We start from the raw sequence: 19,669 nt of genomic DNA on the forward strand, positions 1-19,669 counted from the left end.
TTGTGGTTCATCAATCTGCTTTATTGAGATGTAGTCAGCAGTGACATAATCCGTGACTCAGAGCCGAGGACAGGGACAGGAGAAGTCGCAGCACGCGCTCACCCAGACAGGCCACTCCCCTGCGCTCACCATCCACACCCTCTGCAAGCTCCTGCAGGTGTCAGCAGAGCAGGCCGGGCTCCGTGGGGCCACTCTCTCCAGACGGGGTGGGGGGGGGGAATGGGGGGGGTAGGCTAACCGTGTGACGCTCTGCAGGTCGGGTCTAGCAGGAAGTGAATTATCGCTCCGCAGAGGCGGGGCCTCACACTACACAGACGCAAGCAGCTTTCAGTGACACCACCACAGAGAAGAAGGGGAGGGGGGAGGGGGACTCTAGTAGGCGTGGTTGGAGACGAAGAGGGACTCTCCTGCGGCTGCGCCAGCCTGACCGGAGGAAACGTACTTTCCTTGGCACGCCAGGCTGTTGGCCTGAAAAAGACAAAAAGAAGAAAATCAGCAAAAAAAGTATACAAGTTCTTCCCTACTAAACTGCTGCAGTGTACATGGGGGCCGTGGTGTCACAGCCGGAGGAAGCAGCGGTCTCTCTGCGCGGGTTCAAAACTCCTCCCCCCTCCCCTGCTAAGTCAGAACCAGAGCTCTCCAGTCTACAGGAAACAGGAGCTGTGAAGAGCTGAGCGGACTCACCAGGGAGTGTCAGACCTCTGCAGAGAGACCACTGCTTCCACACAGAGAGCAAGGGTCCTTCACTGCAGCGTGCTGGCAGGGGACAGGCTTTTCTACTCAGGCTGGGGCTACTTTCTAGATAAGATGGTAAGATTGCAGAGCTAGAGCTCTACCTCCCCGGGGAGTGCATCAGACCTCTGCAGAGAGACCACTGCTTCCACACAGAGAGTATGGGTCCTTCAATGCAGCGTGCTGGCAGGGGACAGGCTTTTCTACTCAGGCTGGGGCTACTTTCTAAAGAGGATAAGATGGGAAGACCTCAAAGTTACTATAGCTCTGTAAAGGCTCTGATTTGCCAAGGAGTGTGTTGGGCCTCTGCAGAGAAACCATTGCTTCCAGGAGGAGAGAAGGGGTCCTTCGCTGCAGCTTGCTGGCAGAGGACAGGCTTTTCTACTCAGGCTGTGGCTACTTTCTAAAGAAGATAAGATGGGAAGGGCTCTGACCCACCAAGGAGTGCGTTTGACCTCTGCAGAGAGACCACTGCTTCCACACAAAGAGCAAGGGTCCATCACTGCAGCATGCTGGCAGGGGACAGGCTTTCCTGCTCAGGCTGTGGCTACTTTCTAAAGAAGATAAGATGGGAAGGGCTCTGACCCACCAAGGAGTGCGTTGGACCTCTGCAGAGAGACCACTGCTTCCACCTGGAGGGCAAGGGTCCTTCACTGCAGTGTGCTGGCACGGGACATGCTTTTCTACTCAGGCTGGGGCTACTTTCTAAAGAAGATAAGATGTGAATATTGCAGAGATACTATAGCTCTGTAAAGGCTCTGATTTGCCATGAGTGTGTTGGGCCTCTGCAGAGGGACCACTGCTTCCAAAAGGAGAGAAGGGGTCCTTCACTGCAGCAGGCTGACAGGGGACAGGCTTTTCTAATCAGGCTGTGGCTACTTTCTAAAGAAGATAAGATGGGAAGATTGCAGAGCTAGAGCTCTACCTCCCTGGGGAGTGCATCAGGCCTTGCAGAGAGACCACTGCTTCCACACAGAGAGCAAGTGTCCATCCCTGCAGCATGCTGGCAGGGGACGGGCTTTTCTACTCGGCTGTGGCTACTTTCTAAAGAAGATACAATGTGAAGTCTGCAAAGTTAGAGCTCAGCTTCACCAGGGAGTGTGTCAGACCTCTGCAGAGAGACCACTGCTTCCACACGGAGAGCAAGGATTCTCGTCTGCAGCGTGCTGGCAGGGGACAGGCTTTTCTACTTAGGCTGGGGCTACTTTCTAAAGAAGATAAGATTGGAAGATTGCACAGCTAGAGCTCTACGAAGACTTGCCAAGGAGTGTGTCAGACCTCTGCAGAGAGACCACTGCTTCCACACAGATAGCAAGGGTCCTTCACTGCAGCATGCTGGCAGGGGGCAGGCCTTCTACTCAGGCTGTGGCTACTTTCTAAAGAAAATAAACTGTAAAACTTTGCACCTGGATTGTATTTAGCTGTTTTTAAAACTTAAAAGTTCATTTGGGCTGTAAAGGGCCGGTACACCCTAATAAAAAAATAAAAATTGATATTGTCCCGTGACACATGTGAACAGGCAGACCTTTCCACCTCCACTGGGGCATAATAGACCAGTTAAAGGGATGCCAGGACTGGGCAGGAAGGGGTTAACCAAGTATTATTACCCGTTGATCCTGCCAGCACGTCTGTTGTTTTCCCCACTTCCTTTAACAAAGTGACAACGCTGTTTGTTCCGCAGTGAAACCGCACATCGGTGTTGTCACATTGTGGACAAACGAATAACACTTCTTAAAGTGGAACTCTACCAGTAAAAAAAAAAAATGCAAGCAGGACGGCTCCCTGTTGTAGATACATTGATTTTTGTGACACCGGCCCTTTAAGGCAGTATGGAAGGAAAAGGAACGAGGACATCTAGTGGCAGCGGAGAGCACTGCCGTTAGGGGTACCTACCAGTGCACGCTTGGTGTATTCTTCTTGGGCGTTCTTGACGTTCTCCTTCTTTCCGCTCCACGCTTTAAGGGCGGAGGCCTGGAGGGCGCGGCCGTAAGAGAAGGTCAGGGCCCAGGGCTTCAGCAGGGGGCACTTGTTGATGGCATTCAGGTGAACGGTGGCCTCCTCCTCACTCTGACCTCCGGACAGGAAGGTGACACCTGTATGGGGCAAACAAACACCAGAACATGAAGGTCACGGCTTTCCTCCTCGGTACCTTCCCTTTCGTTGCCAAGAGGACCCCATATCCCCTCTTACCGGTGACGGCGGGTGGCACGGTGCGCCTCAGGGCGGTGACTGTTGCGATGGCAACCTCCTCAGGGGTGTACTTCTTGGTGCAGGCATGGCCGGGGGTCACCATGTTGGGTTTGAGCAAAGTTCCCTCCAGGTAGACGTGGTGGTCACTGAGGGCCTTGTACACAGCAGCCAGGACCTGCCGGAAGACGTATCTCATCAGTATATCGCCCGCTGGGCACACAGGGGCTGGACATGGCCAACTCAGCCTATGAAGATCCTACATCAGCTAACAGACATGTTTTGTGCATAGGGGAGAGGGGGGGCACCTGAGCGCTGGCCTAGATAGGGAAGGGGGGACACCTGACCATTGCCCTATATAGAGAAGGGGGGCATCTAAGTTATGACCTATATAGGGAAGGGGGGCACCTGGCCATTGCCCTATATAGGGAAGGGGGCATCTACGTTCTGGCCTATAGAGGGAATGGGGGCATCTAAGTTATGACCTATATAGGAAAGGGGGGCATCTAAGTTATGACCTATATAGGAAAGGGGGGCATCTAAGTTATGACCTATATAGGAAAGGGGGGCATCTAAGTTATGACCTATATAGGGAAGGGGGGCATCTGGCCATTGCCCTATATAGGGAAGGGGCATCTACGTTCTGGCCTATATAGGGAAGGGGGGCATCTAATTTCTGGCCTATATAGAGAAGGGGGCATCTAATTTCTGGCCTATATAGGGAAGGGGGGCATCTAATTTCTGGCCTATATAGGGAAGGGGGGCATCTAATTTCTGGCCTATATAGAGAAGGGGGCATCTAATTTCTGGCCTATAGCGGGAAGGGGGGCATCTAAGTTCTGGCCTATATAGCAAATGGGGGCATCTCTGTGCTGGCCTTTATAGGGAAAGGGGGGGAGGGGCATCTGAATTTGCCCTATATACTAGGGGAAGGGGACATTTAAGCCCTGTCTCCAAAATCGCAGAAGGGGGGCATGTAAGTGTTGTCCTATAAAGGGAAGGGGGTCATCTGAACTCTGGTCTATATAGGGATGGGGGGGGGCATCTGAGGTCTGGTCTATATAGGGATGGGGGGTGGTGACATCTGAACTTGCCCTATATACTAGGGGAGGGGGACATCCAAGCCCTGTCTATGCCGTGTGTAATTATACTTCATGTTACACCCTAAACATGGATGTAACAAAGCATGGTGTGAAACATGAACTTTGCCTTCTATGATTACTAAATGCTCCCATCCGTTCAAACAAGAATATTTGTTCATTCTTAAAGTAATTAATGATCAGTTGATGTCCAGCCAAACATAACACAATAAAAGATGAAATAAAAAGCATCATTTGCTGCAACATTCACTCTACATTCAAAACTCTGCGCTGCAGTACTTCTTTTCTACCACTAGATGCCCTCAGTCTGATGGCCAGCATTATTCAACTTACTCCTGCCCCCCTGCCTGTGATTGGACAGTGAAAGGAGAAGCAGCATGGTGATGAGATTATCTCTCTGTCCTTTTCCTGTCCTCATAACAGCAGCTGAACTCAGACTTTCTATGCTGCTTCTTCCTCTCACACTTCAGCCCTGGGACAGCAAAAGGCAAGCCCATTTTGAATCCCCATTTGTACCTTCTCGGTGACGTACTGGCACCTCCTCAGATCATGGTCGCCATCAGGAAGAACCTCAGGCTCCACAATGGGGACAATACCGTTCTGCAGAGACACAAAAGATCAAAAGTCAGACAAAAAGATCAATAACAACTTTTTAAGTCCTGTGAAGCATTAGGACAGGCCCTCACACCCTTCTCGGGATACGCAGGATACATAGACATTTAATGCCCGGTCATACCGCTGCGATTTGGGAATTGAAATAGCATTTAATGAATGTGAATGTCAGCGTATTAACATTGGCGATTTGCTGCAGCGCGATTTCTAAAAGTAGTTTTCGAATTACTTTTTTCTTCAGCTTTTGTTGCGATTTCATACACAGAATATTATTATTTTACAGGATTTATATCGCCAACAGTTTGCTCAGCGCTGTACAATATATGGCTCCACGCACACTGGGGGGCGTTTTAATAACGCTGGTAACCATAGCTGTGTAAAGTTGCATTACAAATGCAAGTTCTTCAGTGTTTTTTAGCGTTTAGCTGCATTTTTCCGCATTTCTCTGCATTTGCGTTTCTTAGCATTTTTTTTTTTTTTTTTTTAAACACACAAAAAGTTTGCTAAAAAAAGCTAAAAAAAAAAGCTAAAGAAAAAAAAAAAAAAGATATCCACCGAGTGTGAAAACATTGGTGGGGAGAACAACCAAACACACAAACTAGGAAACAGGAACATGCATTTCCACGATACTATGAGGCTCCACGCACACGGGGCGATTTGATAATGCTGGTAACGTTAGCTGTGTAAAGTCACGTTGAAAAAGTGAGTTTTTCAGCTTTTTTTAGCATTTTTAGGGGTTTTCTTTTTACCAAAAAAAATGTTCAAAAATTCTGGCTTGTGACATTTTTTTGCATTAGCTTTTTTTAGCGGTTTTAGTTTTTTGTTGACCACAAGTAATTTTTTTTCGGTCAAAAAAAGTCCAAAAACGCCGGCTTGTCTTTGCCACATTTTTCAGCGTAGAGTGGTTATCCAGCTACAAAACTCCTCTAGAAGCCCACTAGTTCTGGGTTTTTTTTACCAGCCAAAAAATGCTGATTCCAGTCTGTGTGTGTATGGACACATAGGATAACATGCCGGGGAGTTTACTGGCTGTAGAAAGAAAAACCGTCAAAAGCCAAAAACAGCCGCTGTAAAAACGTCCCGTGTGCATGAGGACTAAAGGGAGACAATACAGCAATGATACAGTTCAATACAAGAGGGTTAGGAGGGCCCTGATCCTGGGAGCTTACAATCTAAGAGGGAGGGGCTGGTGGTACTAAAGGTAATAACTGTGGGGGATGGACTGGTAGAAGGAATAGAAGATTTGGTTATTAGCTGAGGGCAGGATAGGCTTCTCTGAAGAGAGAGGTTTTCAGAGATCACCTAGAAGTGTGCAGAGTAGGTCATAGTCTGATAAATTGGGGTAGAGAGTTCCAGAGGATGGGGGAGGCTCTGGAGAAGTCCTGGAGACGAGCATGGGAGGAGGAGACAAGGGAGCTAGAGAGCAGGAGGTCGTGGGAGGATGGTTTGGGTGATATTTGGAGACAAGATTGGTGATGAAATTTGGGGCAGAGTAATAAATAATGGAAGTTATTATTATTATTATACAGGATTTATATTATTATTATTATACAGGATTTATGGCGCCAACAGTTTGCTCAGCGCTTTACAATATAACGGGAGACAATCCAGCAACAATACAGTTCAATACAAGAGGGATAGAAGGGCCCTGATCCTGGGAGCTGACAATCTAGGATCACACAAAATCGTTGAAAATCTTCACAAGTAGCAATAAAGTGTGACCATTGACTTATACAGGCCATACGCGGTTTGAATTCCGAACGCTTTTTCATCCGAAAATTGAAAACATCATTTGCTCAGTAATCCGATGGCGCCATCATTGATTTTGAAAATCGACCGACGAAGTCATAAAGTTCACCCCATGTAACAGGCGAAACTTCTGTTCCTTGCAGGTCACGGCTCATATTCTTCTCGGGAAAACGATCGTACGATTTGACTGTCATTGAGTCGAAAAATCGGTCGTTTTTCACAAATTTTCCAACCAAAAAGGGGAGGAACCACGAAAATCGGTCAGTGCCACTGACCCACTAACAGAGCGAAAATCGGCCGATTTATTCTTAGGTCCAATTTTCGGAAGAAAAATCGTTGATTTTCGACCCATGTATGGCCAGCCTTAATGTCCTCTCACAACTTCCTGTTCCAGCTGTAATTCCGATAATACAGAAGTGGAGGGATTTCTACATAAGCGGTCAGTGAGGAAAGGTTGATTGCTGTAATGAGCCTACATCGTCCTCAGGCTCTACCAACAACCAGCATTGTGCAATCATACACATGACGGGACGTGAGAGCCTTCGGCTGGCCATACATTATACAATTTTCTTGAGATTTTTGCTTTAGATTTACCAAAAAACCATATAATAGGAGGTCAAACCCAAACAACACTTCCAGCTGTATCCAGTTAGGCAGGCCCTTGCACTACACAGTTGAAGGTAAACCTAAAGGAAAAATCTCAAGAAAATTGTTTGGTGTATGGCCAGCCTTCCTCTGGACATTGTGTGGCAAACCAAAAAAAAAAAAAATAATGAAGGATCCCTTTAAAAAATTCAAAAAAGAAGAGGGAGGGGAAGAGAGGGGCAAACGGTCCGTTACCTGTTGGCAAATGCTGGCATAACGTGCAAGCACGTTGGCATTCTCAATGATGGCGAGACGAGAGGGGGTGTGGTCGGAGATCTTCAGCACGCAACGCCACTTGGCGAAGTCAGCGCCGTCCTTCTTGTACTGGGCACAGCGCTCAGACAGGCCATCCAGACCTAGGGGGAGGGAACACAGATCATTAGATTGGTTTCCAATTGGTTGTTAAGAGACACACATCCGCCCATTCGTCTACCACCCTTTAAAACAGCAAACGATCGGTTGGCAATGAGGGTCTCCTCCTTTTCCGAAATGCTCCATTTTTCATCGATGTGAAGTACATTAAAAATGAACCTGCTCCATATATAAAGTATTAACCCCGTGACGCTGAGCGCACGCAAATATGTGGCCTCTCGACATCTGGGCCTTGACGCTGAGCGCACGCAAATATGTGGCCTCTCCGATCTGGGCCTTGACGCCGAGCGCGCGCAAATATGTGGCCTCTCGGCATCTGGGCCTTGACGCTGAGCGCACGCAAATATGTGGCCTCTCCAATCTGGGCCTTGACGCCGAGCGCACGCAAATATGTGGCCTCTCGGCATCTGGGCCTTGACGCTGAGCGCACGCAAATATGTGGCATCTGGGCCTTGACGCCGAGCGGTCGCATATTTGCGTGCAATTAGAAAATACACATGTGCTGAGAGCGCACAACCGGCACATATGTCCGCAACTCACGGAAAAGGTCCTGATCTCCCCTTTCGATCGGGACCTTTTCCAATCACGGTGGTCACATGACCCTAAAACCCCGCCCGCCTCCTGGCTTCTGAAACTCTTAAAGGGTCACGAAGAGATTAAAAGAGATAGGTGGGCTGAGCAGGCATTGAGCCGGTCAATTCTTTATGGCCTGGGGCATAAACCCTCAATTTCCATGGACCTGCACTCATTCCAATGGCCTGGTCTATTCCTGCATCTCTCTTACCCTGTGTTGTGGTCTCTCCGTTGGTTCCAGCCAGAGGGACAACACCTTTGTCAACCTGGGAAAAGAAAGAGAATCATTAAGTGACGGCCGATGCTTGGACCAAACAAATCCAGCGCCAACCTACCCACAGTTCCCCTTTGACTCACCTTGATTCCTACAACGGCTCCCTTGTCCTTGATGACCTTGGTGAACTGGTTGCCATTGTCTGCCTTGTGGTAGAGAGTCTCGTGGAAGAGGATGACGCCACCAATGCAGGGGTTGACTCTGTCGTCAGCGGTGAAGAGCAGCTGGCGGTAGAAACGGCGGTTCTCCTCTGTGTTCTCTACGCCAATGGAGCTCAAACGCTTAGCAATGCTGCCTACAGAGGCCAAGAAAGGCTGTTAATGTGGACCTTTCATGAACCGCACAGGTCTGTATGAACACATTCCTGATGAGTCACAATATCATTTTTCAGAAAAGCTCCACCTTTTGTAATTACAAGAAAAACATCCTTGAGCTCCACTCAGTGACTTTGCCTAGGCTCATATGATGTCATCAGTCTGCTGCAGGCAGGATGAAGCATTTCCTCTTCCCCAGTGAAAAGACTGCAACATTATAACAAGTCACAAGGTTGCAACTTTATAAAAAAAAAAAAGAGGCTGTAGCATCAAATGGTGGAAAACCAATGGGTACTCTCCTGGAGGCAACACACACACACACACACACACACACACACACACACACACACACACACACACACACACACACACACACACACACTTCAGAGATGGTTGAGCAGGTGACTTATGGCGATTGGCCCAGCACGGTCACATGGGGGTGTAGAGATGGTCAGCTCTGTAAGCTCAGGCTGGAAATTTAAAATGAACTTGCACACCGCTGTTTTTCCTCACTCCCTGCGGCTGTAGGCTCTCAATATTACTCCCTGCGGCTGTAGGCTCTCAATATCACTCCCTGCGGCTGTAGGCTCTCAATATCACTCCCTGCGGCTGTAGGCTCTCAATATCACTCCCTGCGGCTGTAGGCTCTCAATATCACTCCCTGCGGCTGTAGGCTCTCAATATCACTCCCTGCGGCTGTAGGCTCTCAATATCACTCCCTGCGGCTGTAGGCTCTCAATATCACTCCCTGCGGCTGTAGGCTCTCAATATTACTCCCTGCGGCTGTAGGCTCTCAATATTACTCCCTGCGGCTGTAGGCTCTCAATATCACTCCCTGCGGCTGTAGGCTCTCAATATCACTCCCTGCGGCTGTAGGCTCTCAATATCACTCCCTGCGGCTGTAGGCTCTCAATATCACTCCCTGCGGCTGTAGGCTCTCAATATCACTCCCTGTGGCTGTAGGCTCTCAATATCACTCCCTGAGGCTGTAGGACCTCAATATTACACCCTGAGGCTGTAGGACCTCAATATTACTCCCTGCGAATGTAGGCTCTCCATATTACTCCCTGTGGCTGTAGGCTTTGAATATTGTTCCTTTCAGTTGTAGGCTCTCCATATTACTCCCTGCGACTGTAGGCTCTCAATATTACTCCCTGTGATTGTAGGCTCTCCATATTACTCCCTGCGGCTGTAGGCTCTCCATATTACTCCCTGTGGCTGTAGGCTCTCCATATTATGCTTTACGGCTGTAGGCTCTCCATACTACTCCTTGCAGTTGTAGGCTCTCATTATTATTCCCTGCGGCTGTAGGCTCTCCATATTACTCCCTGCAGCTGTAGGCACTCCATATTACTCCCTGCGGATGTAGGCTCTCCATATTACTCCCTGTGGCTGTAGGCTTTCAATATTGTTCCTTTCAGTTGTAGGCTCTCCATATTACTCCCTGCGACTGTAGGCTCTCAATATTACTCCCTGTGATTGTAGGCTCTCCATATTACTCCCTGCGGCTGTAGGCTCTCCATATTACTCCCTGCGGCTGTAGGCTCTCCATATTATGCTTTACGGCTGTAGGCTCTCCATACTACTCCTTGCAGTTGTAGGCTCTCATTATTATTCCCTGCGGCTGTAGGCTCTCCATATTACTCCCTGCAGCTGTAGGCTCTCCATATTACTCCCTGCGGATGTAGGCTCTCCATATTACTCCCTGTGGCTGTAGGCTCTCAATATTACTTCCTGCAGTTGTAGGCTCTCAATACTACTCCCTGCAGTTGTAGGCTCTCAGTATTACTCCCTGCAGTTGTAGGCTCTCAATATTACTCCCTGCGGTTGTAGGCTCTCAGTATTACTCCCTGCGGTTGTAGGCTCTCAGTATTACTCCCTGCGGTTGTAGGCTCTCAGTATTACTCCCTGCGGTTGTAGGCTCTCAGTATTACTCCCTGCGGCTGTAGGCTCTCAATACTACTCCCTGCAGTTGTAGGCTCTCAGTATTACTCCCTGCAGTTGTAGGCTCTCAGTATTACTCCCTGCAGTTGTAGGCTCTCAGTATTACTCCCTGCAGTTGTAGGCTCTCACTATTACTCCCTGCAGTTGTAGGCTCTCACTATTACTCCCTGCAGTTGTAGGCTCTCACTATTACTCCCTGCAGTTGTAGGCTCTCACTATTACTCCCTGCAGTTGTAGGCTCTCACTATTACTCCCTGCAGTTGTAGGCTCTCACTATTACTCCCTGCAGTTGTAGGCTCTCACTATTACTCCCTGCAGTTGTAGGCTCTCACTATTACTCCCTGCAGTTGTAGGCTCTCACTATTACTCCCTGCAGTTGTAGGCTCTCACTATTACTCCCTGCAGTTGTAGGCTCTCACTATTACTCCCTGCAGTTGTAGGCTCTCACTATTACTCCCTGCAGTTGTAGGCTCTCACTATTACTCCCTGCAGTTGTAGGCTCTCACTATTACTCCCTGCAGTTGTAGGCTCTCACTATTACTCCCTGCAGTTGTAGGCTCTCACTATTACTCCCTGCAGTTGTAGGCTCTCACTATTACTCCCTGCAGTTGTAGGCTCTCACTATTACTCCCTGCAGTTGTAGGCTCTCACTATTACTCCCTGCAGTTGTAGGCTCTCACTATTACTCCCTGCAGTTGTAGGCTCTCACTATTACTCCCTGCGGCTGTAGGCTCTCCATTTTACTCCCTGCGGCTGTAGGCTCTCAATATTACTTCCTGCAGTTGTAGGCTCTCAGTATTACTCCCTGTGGCTGTAGGCTCTCAATATTACTCCTTGCAGTTGTAGGCTCTCAATATTACTCCTTGCAGTTGTAGGCTCTCAAAACTACTCCCTGCAGCTGTAGGCTCTCAGTATTACTCCCTGCGGCGGTAGGCTCTCAATACTGATATCTGAACTCAGCCCATAGTTGTTAGTCTCTGCTAATTAAAGGGTACTTTTACTCCAGAGCTGGCACAACAGGGACCTATTTGTTCATTCTATTTCGCTTCCTCTGCTGTTTCAACAACCAGAACTATTGCAAGTTGAACTTGATGTGTCACAAAGCTTATCTAAATCCAAGAATGAGAATGTATTATATATTGCAGCTCACCAGCCCTTAGATGTGGTGGCTGCATTAGTTTTCTTTTTTAGATATTTTTTTTCTCCATTTTCACCTGGTGTTCCTGTGTTAGGGTGGCCATGCTTACTCCTCCACTGTATCTATGGGAGGAGCAACATAACCCCCCTTGTGCAGCAGCATGGCCACCCTGTGGGGAGGGTAGTGTTAGATGGACTAGTAGATTTTAATGCATTTTACATAAGTCACTAACAAATTAAACTCCAGCGAACACATTTCAGAAACATATTTTTCCTTTTGGGATAAAGGTTTCACATAAATAAATCAAAGCTGACCACTGTAAGCACCCCTGTCAGTTCGCAATGCATTATCTCAACCTTCTAACTGCCACTTTTGCTGAACAGTTTGGTCTGTTAAAGAATACTGAAAAATAACAAACTTACTGGCAGGATCATCAGGTGAAAATAAAGGTTAAAAAAAAAATGAATGCAGCCACCACATTTCATGAATGGTGAGTTTTTGCTTTTAGGTTTAGGTATACTTTACATAGTTTGTCTCAAAACTAACTGGCAATTTTGCTGGTCAGCTTGGCCTGTCAAAGGAAGGTAAAAATAAAACAGAATTACTGGCGGGATCGCCAGTAATAAATCTGTGATATGGGGGGGGGGGGGGGGGACAGCTCTGAAAAGCAATCTGTGGTGGATCGAGTTTTACAGTCGGTTGACAGATGGCTTGGATGCAATAAGTCATCCCCTGGATACCTTGCTTTTTATGGGGAAAGCCATAACACCACATGCATCAGAGTCTTGTTCACTTGAATGGGTTGCATTTGTTGGTGACGGCGTGCCATTCTGCAAAAAAGTTACTGCGCCACAGCAATCTGTACAGACATGTATGCCAGCAACATTGACCACCTGTTTTTACCGCCCCTTCCCCTACTGCCTGTGTGATTCAAGTGCAGAGTGGATCACTGTCCCGCCTCCCCACCTCCTCCATTCAGGGAAGGCGGCTTATTCATTATTCATTGAACTAATACAAAGCATTCTGCGAATGGTGACAATGCTGAGCAAGAGACCCCCTGTGGGCACCACTGCAGGGATCACTATAGTAGTGACAACTGGTACAGCAATTGTCAGCGTTCCCAGCGATGGCACAGTTATGAGATACCCATACTTGTAACTATGCAATAAAAATCATTTTGGGAGTTGCAGCCGATTACCACCCACATAACACATATGTGCTGCGGTTAAGAGGGCGGCCTTTAATGGCCCATGGATGGCGGAGCTTTCTGTGCTGAGAGTGCCCCTATCAGTGGCCGAGCCGTCACAGCAAATGGGCTCCCAATCATGTGACAGCCGTTCATAGTGATCACGTGATCGGGAAGTCTGACCCAATTAAAGGGATGCTAGGGCTGGGCGGGAAGGGGTTAAAATTAATCTACAAACAATGGGGGAGATTTACTAAAACTGGTGCAGCTGCGCATGGGAGCCAATCAGCTTCCAGGTTTTATTGCCAAAGCTTAATTGAACAAGCTGAAGTTTAGCAGGCCATACGTGGGTCGAATTCCGAACAATTTTTCTCATTGAAAACATTTATTTATTTCAGGTACTTATATAGCGCCATCAATGTATGCAGCACTTTACATATATATTGTACATTCACATCAGTCCCTAACCCTCAAGGGGCGTACAATCTAAGGTCCCTAACTCACATTCATACATACACATACTAGGGACAATGTAGACAGGAGCCAATTCACCTACCAGCATGTCTTTGGAGTGTGGGAGGAAACCGGAGCACCCGGGGGAAACCGACGCAGGCACAGGTAGGTGGTGCCGTGGCTGGGATTCAAACCAACGACCCTAGTACTGCCAGGCGAAAGTGCTAACCATTTAGCCATTGTGCTGCCCATATCATTTGTTCTGTGTGGGTAGCACAGTGGCTAAATGGTTAACACTTCCGCCTGCCAGTGCTAGGGTTGATCTAGTCGACGGCACCACCTGCCTGGAGTTTGCATGTTCTCCCTGTGTCTGCGTGGGTTTCCTCCGGGTACTCCGGTTTCCTCCAACACTCCAAAGACATGCTGGTAGGTTAATTGGCTCCTGTCTAAATTGTCCCTGGTACGTGTAGGTATGAATGTAAATAAATAAATAATCCGATGGTGCCACCAATGATTTGGAAAATCGGTCAATTTTCCAGCATGCCCGATAAACGAAATGAGGAGGAACTACAAAAATCAGCCAATGCCATTGTCCCACTAACAGAGCGAAAATCGGCCAATTTTTCTTAGGTCCGATTTGCGAATGAAAAATCATTAAAAAAACTGACCCATGTACGGCCAGCCTTAGAAACCTTAGAAGCGGATTGGCTGCCATGCACAGCTGCACCGGATTCTGACATTTTAGTAAATCCCCCCCCACTGTTAGAACGGTTCTTTAATACATTTACAATCAAGGCATGCCTTGGTGATAACTGTCACTGTTGCCAGTGTGCTCCTTATGTCAGAACACACATTGGCTGCACAATAGCCGCCTGTTGTTGATGGTTGCTATGCTAGCAGCTACTCAATAACAAGCTCTGTGTAGTAATATGAACACGGGACGAATCTAGAAGAAGATCAATACGTCCTTAATTAAAGGATAATTAGACTTTCATGCTACCTCCCCCACAGCACTCCCCTAAAGCGTATGCTCCTCTGTCCTCCAGAACCCATGTGCAGAAAAATCCCATCCCTCCATAGGGTGGGGGAGAGTTTATCAACGTCGTGTTCGTTTTATTGTTATTGCACGCAGTACTTTGCCCTGTAGTCCTATGGTATGATAATGAGGACGTTCGATGTACAGTGACCCAGGTCAGTCCAGCTCAGGACTGGCACCGAGTTTCCCCGCAGCTGATTTTATTGAGCCTATTCTTATGGTGATTGGATTAGGTTTGGTTGTGATTTTTAAATATTTGTAATCGTAGATTTGTGTGCTGTGTTGTTACATTGTTGCTCACGGGGATATATGTCGTTACCCCAATAAAGTCTGTAACATTTCCCATCGCATATTACTTCGGGGTTGATTTACTAAAAGGCAAATAGGCTGTGCTGTTGATCCAGAGCTTAGTGAATGAGGTAAAGCTTCACTTTGCAAAGAATACCCAATCACAAGCAAGGAAAATAAAAATAAAATTAATTCATTCATTCATTTCCGTGCACATGATTGGATGATAAAAGTCGGCGAAGATTCTTCTCATTTACTAAGCTCTGAGGCAACCACACTTGCAAGGTGCCCAGTAAATCAACCCCATAGTCCTAGTTTTTTTAGCAGAGCACACATTCTTAATAGTGAAGGAGAGTTCTTTTGTTGCGCAGAATTTTATTCTGGTCTGTGACCCCTCTGGGGAGATTTCCCTTACTTCCTGTTCCAGTGTCACCTGTACAAGATGCTGGGGGTACAGTTGTATAGAAGACACAAACATAATCGTAAAATTGAAACCTTTTTCACCACCTAACACGGGACTGGAAGGATCGACGATCATATGAGCATTGTCACAGGATCTGAAGCTGGTCCCGCTGGCTACTGATCTTTTAGCACCGACCAAGAGTGGTGTTTGACAGCTCGATCTCTAGGAGTGCACAATGCGTGTGCTCTCATCACATAAGCATCAGCCGCCCAGTGACACATATGTGTGGTGTGTGGGTGTTGAACCTTCCCTTTTGCCACCACATGTGTCACTGGACAGCCGAAGTTTGTGTGATAAAAGCATGCACACTGCGCGCTCCCAGCACAGAGACCGAGCTGTCAAAAGACGTATCTCAGTCGGCGCTAAAGATCGGTAGCCAGCGGGACCAGCTTTAGATCGTGTGACCACTGTGACAGTGGTCATAAGTTCATCGATCCATCACGTCCCCTGGGTGTTCATAACTGTTTAAAGGGATGCCGGGGCAGGCGTGAAAGGGTTAACACTTCCACTCTCTACTTATAAATACATTTTTTTGTCTGTGTCCCCATTGGAAGAGATTTCCTGTCCAGATGTGATGGGAAATCTTCCCAAATAGGGACACAGATGGCAATAAATACCAGACAGAGGCTCCAACACTTCTATCCATTAGCCAATACCAAATAAATGGTTTTGGCTAGAGTTGAGCTTTAACAGGGAGAGCGGTGCAGTGCCTGGCAGAGTTGTATGTATCACAATAGTAGCCAAACAGAATGACAAATCCTTTCATTCAGAAGACGGTTCACAGAAGTGTATTTAGCGGATTGCCTAGAGACCAGCTTTAACATTTCCGAAGACAGATTTGCAGAATGACGCCTAGACCCCACCGCCCTCTTACCTGTGGACTCATCGGCAGCCAGGATACCCTTGCCGGTAGCCACGATACGCAGTGCGATCTCATGGAGCTCCTTCTTCTGCTCGGTGGTGAAGGCTGGGTATTCGGTGGGCATTTTGCTGCGTTCTGGAATAAAGCAGAGCGACCCGGGATTAGTCAATGAATGGTGGAAGACAAAGCTAGGGAATGTCAGGGCGGGGCGGCACGTACAGGACACACCTATACAGTAATACCTGCTCTAGGCATGGCTATGTTAACCCCTTCCTCACCAAAATAAAAAAAAAAACCTTATTGCACTCTGACAAGCACTGCTAGCGCCTACAAAGGCCTGCTACGCATGACGTCCCACGTTGCCGTCCCTTTGCAAGGTCCTACCCAGAGTATGCAACTCTAAAAATAGGCTTGTCCATCAGCGGAGGGAATTCCTCCGAGAGAAGAGACTCAGAGGACACACAGACCTTGGAAGTCCACAAGAGAAGGGTTCCGCTGTGGCACCCTACGGGCTATGGCCTTCGAAGGGTTACAAATACGGTTTGTGAGAGTGATGGCTCATAGTGAGCATTCCTTCTTCACGGAAATGATGAGGCAAAAAGGAAGTTGCAGAATCCTTGAGGCCTGGAGGACGGAGGCAGCACTGAGCACACAAGGGGGCTCCTCATGGTGGGGGGATGATGGCTGCATGGCATTGTTAACCTTTTTCCTTCCATGAAGAAAATGACACCAGCATGAGCCTCTGAGTATCATGGAGGCCGGGGTGGATTTATTAACCCCTGCCAGCTCAAGGCACGCCCCCACCATTTTCTGTCTGCACCAGATATTGTCTGTTATTAATCTCTGAGATGCCAGAATTAGATACACATTCACTGCGATCATTCACATGGACGCTTCTCCAACATTCATACCCATTGCGATCATTCACATGGACGCTTCTCCAACATTCACACCCATATTGTCCTTACAAAGTAGATTTTCTATTCTATCTCCATCATCATGTTTAATCCTTCATCAGTTATTTGCAAACCCTCCTCATCTCCATCATTAGCCATGTATGTGGTCCATCCTTCCCACTGAGTCTACCCAAACAGTCATCAGTACTGTCCGCATCCAGAGGGTTCCCCATGTCCATCCTCTGCCCCGCTGTCTGACCTCCTCAATAATCAATGACCTTCCTGTCTGTATCCTCCCCCTCCAAGCAGAGGTCATCAATGAGCCATGACTGACCTTCACAGCTCACCAATAATAGATGTACTGCTTTCCCCATTGTTGTCTACCACCTACTTCTCTACTCCATCCCAACCTACCTCCCTACACCTCTCTCCATCCCAACCTACCTCTCTCCATCCTCACCTACACCTCTCTCTATCCCAACCTACCTCCCTACACCTCTCTCCATCCCAACCTACCTCTCTCCATCCCAACCTACCTCCCTACACCTCTCTCCATCCCAACCTACCTCTCTCCATCCTCACCTACACCTCTCTCTATCCCAACCTACCTCCCTACACCTCTCTCCATCCCAACCTACCTCCCTACACCTCTCTCCATCCCAACCTACCTCCCTACACCTCTCTCCATCCCAACCTACCTCCCTACACCTCTCTCCATCCCAACCTACCTCACCGGTCTTCTCTCCATCCTCACCTACCTCCCCGGTCTTCTCTCCATCCTCACCTACCTCCCCGGTCTTCTCTCCATCCTCACCTACCTCCCCGGTCTTCTCTCCATCCTCACCTACCTCCCCGGTCTTCTCTCCATCCTCACCTACCTCCCTGGTCTTCTCTCCATCCTCACCTACCTCCCTAGTCTTCTCTCCATCCTCACCTACCTCCCTAGTCTTCTCTCCATCCTCACCTACCTCCATAGTCTTCTCTCCATCCCCACCTACCTCCCCAGTCTTCTCTCCATCCTCACCTACCTCCCCAGTCTTCTCTCCATCCTCACCTACCTCCCCAGTCTTCTCTCCATCCTCACCTACCTCCCCAGTCTTCTCTCCATCCTCACCTACCTCCCCAGTCTTCTCTCCATCCTCACCTACCTCCCCAGTCTTCTCTCCATCCTCACCTACCTCCCCAGTCTTCTCTCCATCCTCACCTACCTCCCCAGTCTTCTCTCCATCCTCACCTACCTCCCCAGTCTTCTCTCCATCCTCACCTACCTCCCCAGTCTTCTCTCCATCCTCACCTACCTCCCCAGTCTTCTCTCCATCCTCACCTACCTCCCCAGTCTTCTCTCCATCCTCACCTACCTCCCCAGTCTTCTCTCCATCCTCACCTACCTCCCCAGTCTTCTCTCCATCCTCACCTACCTCCCCAGTCTTCTCTCCATCCTCACCTACCTCCCCAGTCTTCTCTCCATCCTCACCTACCTCCCCAGTCTTCTCTCCATCCTCACCTACCTCCCCAGTCTTCTCTCCATCCTCACCTACCTCCCCAGTCTTCTCTCCATCCTCACCTACCTCCCCAGTCTTCTCTCCATCCTCACCTACCTCCCCAGTCTTCTCTCCATCCTCACCTACCTCCCCAGTCTTCTCTCCATCCTCACCTACCTCCCCAGTCTTCTCTCCATCCTCACCTACCTCCCCAGTCTTCTCTCCATCCTCACCTACCTCCCCAGTCTTCTCTCCATCCTCACCTACCTCCCCAGTCTTCTCTCCATCCTCACCTACCTCCCCAGTCTTCTCTCCATCCTCACCTACCTCCCCAGTCTTCTCTCCATCCTCACCTACCTCCCCAGTCTTCTATTCATCCTCACCTACCTTCCCAATCTTCTCTCCATCATCACCTACCTCCCTAGTCTTCTCTCCATCCTCACCTACCTCCCTAGTCTTCTCTCCATCCTCACCTACCTCCCTAGTCTTCTCTCCATCCTCACCTACCTCCATAGTCTTCTCTCCATCCTCACCTACCTCCCTAGTCTTCTGTTCCTTACCTTACCTACCTCTCACTCCATCATCACCCACCTACCTATTCTTTTCTCCATCAACACCTACCTCCCATCTTCACCTATCCACCCCACACCTTTCCAACTCCCTGCTGCTCACCTACCTCCCTACTTCTCTCTCCATCCCAACCTACCTCCTTAGTCTTCTCTCCATCAATCTCCCACCTCCTTAGTCTTCTCTCCATCCATTTCCTTACACCTACCTCCACCTCCCCAACTCCTTTCTCCATCCCCACATACCTCCCTACTCTTTTCTCACCACTTACATCAGTTCCCTTCCCATCACCTCCTTACCCCTCCTCCTCTGATGTCCTCCTAGTCTTCACCAGGTCCCAGTCCTAGCACTGCAGACTCCTATCACGTTCTCCATTCTCCAGTGACGTCACTGCCCTCCATGCTGGGGGATCCCCTGACCTCATCCTGTCTAATATTCTATAAAAGGGCAATGTGTGATGGATATCCTCCTCTTCTCTCTGTCTTTAGAGGCAATGATCCTGTCTCCCCTCATACCAGTACCCCAAATCCTCCCCTCCCCCATCCAGAACCCCCATTTGTCTCTATACCAGTACCCCAATTCCTCCCCCCACCCCATACAGAACTCCCATTCCTCTCCATAGCAGAACCTCCATTCTGCTGCATACCAGTACCCCAATTCCTTCCCAATCCAGAACCCCCATTCCTCTCCATACCAATACCCCCATTCCTCCCCTCCCCCATCTAGAACCCCCATTCCTCTCCATACCAGTACCCCAATTCCTTCCCAATCCAGAACCCCCGTTCCTCTCCATACCA

General features: G+C 48.6%; 1 protein-coding gene across 1 annotated transcript in view; it reads right to left on the reverse strand.

Moving 5' to 3' along the window:
- Positions 1-19,669, reverse strand: part of LOC149434929 (fructose-bisphosphate aldolase A) — a 43,869-nt gene continuing 24,200 nt past the window's right edge. Inside the window, exons 2-9 of the mRNA XM_089663214.1 lie at positions 15,941-16,063; positions 8,328-8,539; positions 8,182-8,236; positions 7,221-7,381; positions 4,536-4,619; positions 2,923-3,097; positions 2,626-2,825; positions 1-468 (exon numbers count right to left, since the gene is read on the reverse strand). Coding sequence (XP_089519340.1) covers positions 373-468; positions 2,626-2,825; positions 2,923-3,097; positions 4,536-4,619; positions 7,221-7,381; positions 8,182-8,236; positions 8,328-8,539; positions 15,941-16,052 — 1,095 coding nt within the window. The 5' untranslated portion in view covers positions 16,053-16,063 and the 3' untranslated portion in view covers positions 1-372. The remainder of the gene's footprint in view (positions 469-2,625; positions 2,826-2,922; positions 3,098-4,535; positions 4,620-7,220; positions 7,382-8,181; positions 8,237-8,327; positions 8,540-15,940; positions 16,064-19,669) is intronic.

Source organism: Staurois parvus, unplaced genomic scaffold (assembly GCF_062004578.1).
Source record: "Staurois parvus isolate SC_StPar_1 unplaced genomic scaffold, SC_StPar_1.0 ptg001640l, whole genome shotgun sequence".
In the NCBI taxonomy this organism is placed as follows: domain Eukaryota; kingdom Metazoa; phylum Chordata; class Amphibia; order Anura; family Ranidae; genus Staurois; species Staurois parvus.